Below are 2302 nucleotides of genomic sequence, written 5' to 3'. Positions count from 1 at the left end.
AGATGGAAATGCTGAGCACTACTCTGGCTGCGCACAAATAAATGCATCGGCGAGCCGATAAAAACTTGGAATAATCACCCAAAATGTGTTTATTAGGCAGCTTATGGCTCACGGTGCTCATTTGACACTGTACAAAGGGATTTTATTGCATTACAGACTGAAGAATACAAGATAGCACCAAAGGCAATTTAGTACATCTGCAGGTTATTTATATACAACTGAGGTTAATTCGATAACTTTCACATACCCTGTATTTCACCAATGAATACAAAATTAGGAGGAAAAGCTCAGTTAACTCAAGATATTACCTTGTAAAGCATGTTTCCTGTTAGAAAATCTAAGCTGATCTAGCAACAAAGAATCTTTCTAAATATGCTCTTCTAACTATGTGGGTTTTCCACATTCCCAAGTAGCCTGCCTGGATTCATGGAAATGTCCAAGGAAATGTTCAGAAAAATAAAATCATCTGCTTAGTAGCCATCTATGCATCTCACTAAACTAGAAATTTATCTTGAGGAAGTTAACTCCATCAGCAGTTCCCAATTTAAGAAACAATATTTGGCACAGATGTAGACTGAAGCACAGGGGGGGACTCTCAACCTTGGAGCAGGGCCTTCTCATATTAGAAAAAGATATCCCCAAACCAGGAATATCTTGGCCTAGATAAGATTCTATTGGTTTTATCTTTTAATTACAAACTGACCACATTGCTCCAAAGCCAATATAGTTAATATATAACTTACTTAAAAATAAAAGCAGCTTGCTAATGTTTGAAAACAAAGGTTAAATGGAAAATTTGAATCATTAGAGAAATTACATTCCTCGAAAATAAGAGCAACCTTATTATTTTTAGCTCCTGCCATAGTAACCCGAGCCCCGGGACCAAGAATGTTCCATGGTTCATGGCTTTATTTGAAAACGAATACACTCAAACCCATCACATTCTGGGCCTGATGTTATGATGGAATGTAGCAAAAGGCAAAATGACCTATTATATTATTTAAAAATAGAAATCTCTTCAGGAAAATTCTTTTCTAAGAGCCTCAGAGTAGAGGCTAACAAGGAGTAAGTAAAAACACATGGAAATTGGTGTGCAAGCAAATCCTCCAGGTGGCACTCTAACAGTGATGGCCCCTTCCTTCCCCAGTGTCCCTTCTGCGCAGCTTTGTCTCATGCAGCAGGGCAGAGGGGCTGGCTCAGGGCAGAGGGGCTGGCTCAGAGTAGCAGTGGGCGGCAACCCTCCCTGGTGCCCCTCACAGCTCTCACTGCAGGAAACAGAGGAAGCCAATCAAATGGCCAGCAAAGCAGTCAGTCTCCAGATAGTATTTTTCAACTTGGTCAGCAGTGCTTTTACTAAAGATTTTTATAGACCGAACTGGGCCAAAATGCTGATTTTCTGTCTCCTCTGCAAGGCGGTCCCTCTACAGCTCAATTGCCCAGTTCTGAATTAGGTGGGATTCGACTTACATATGGCAAAGGAAAGATTGCCATATGATAAATCCCCTTTGCTCCTGTTCTGGAACCTTCTTCCGCTCTCCCCAGGGCAGTGAAGCTCACTGGGAGAGAGAGAAGAGGAACTGCATAGCACTGCTGCTGGCACCGCGTGAATGAGGAAGCATGAGGTATGAACACATCTGCTGTCCCTGTTTTCCAGTGAGTGAGAAAAGTTACGTAATGGGGACGGCATTGTATAAAGTCTGTGCTTTTGGGAAACCTGATTTGCAAATATTCAGCTTCAAAACTCGAGAGATTACTGAAGAGATGATAGGAATAGCAGTTTGCAAAGCAAAAGCTCAGATGGAGGAGGGACCCCATAATGGATCTGGGTGACAGAGCGGAGCGCTTGGATGCACATGCAGACGTTATGCGGACAGAGCATTCCAGCGGTAAGTGATATAGATCAGCACTATAAAGAGAATATGGACAAGACAGAAGCTTAGAAGGTCCCTGGAGCGGAGGGCAGAAGTTGGTTGTGGGGGTTTCTCCCCGAGTGCCAGCAGAGTGTCAACAGTCTTTCGAATGTGACGAAAATCCAACTGCAGGATGTCATACGGAGAGCAGAGGTCAGCCTATTCCGAGGGCAGCCGTTAGAACAGAAAGAGACAGTGCATACAATTAAAAATACACAGAAGAACAGCTGGAAAGAAGCACACATTTTTGGTTACTAGCAAATGGTAAGAGTAACCTCTTATTTCAAGCAGGTAAAACACGTTTCACCATCAAAGATTTAAAAACTTATTTGAAAAGAAGCATACCCAACGTGTTTTATGCAAATAGGACAAAGGTATCCCTCACCCACAAT

General features: G+C 42.4%; 1 protein-coding gene across 6 annotated transcripts in view; it reads right to left on the bottom strand.

Moving 5' to 3' along the window:
• Nucleotides 1-2302, bottom strand: part of LRCH1 (leucine rich repeats and calponin homology domain containing 1) — a 206940-nt gene that overhangs the window by 8770 nt on the left and 195868 nt on the right. For 4 of the 6 annotated variants that reach the window (XM_019658683.1, XM_019658685.1, XM_019658688.1 and 1 more), the window contains one exon: nucleotides 12-2069. The exons of the other annotated variants lie outside the window; for them this stretch is intronic. In XM_019658683.1, coding sequence (XP_019514228.1) covers nucleotides 1863-2069 — 207 coding nt within the window. In that variant the 3' untranslated portion in view covers nucleotides 12-1862. Of the gene's footprint in view, nucleotides 1-11; nucleotides 2070-2302 lie in introns of those variants that run through there. 6 annotated transcript variants of the gene reach the window in all.

This window comes from Hipposideros armiger, unplaced genomic scaffold (assembly GCF_001890085.2).
Source record: "Hipposideros armiger isolate ML-2016 unplaced genomic scaffold, ASM189008v1 scaffold_287, whole genome shotgun sequence".
In the NCBI taxonomy this organism is placed as follows: Eukaryota; Metazoa; Chordata; class Mammalia; order Chiroptera; family Hipposideridae; genus Hipposideros; species Hipposideros armiger.
This window is presented reverse-complemented; position numbering and strand designations above follow the sequence as displayed.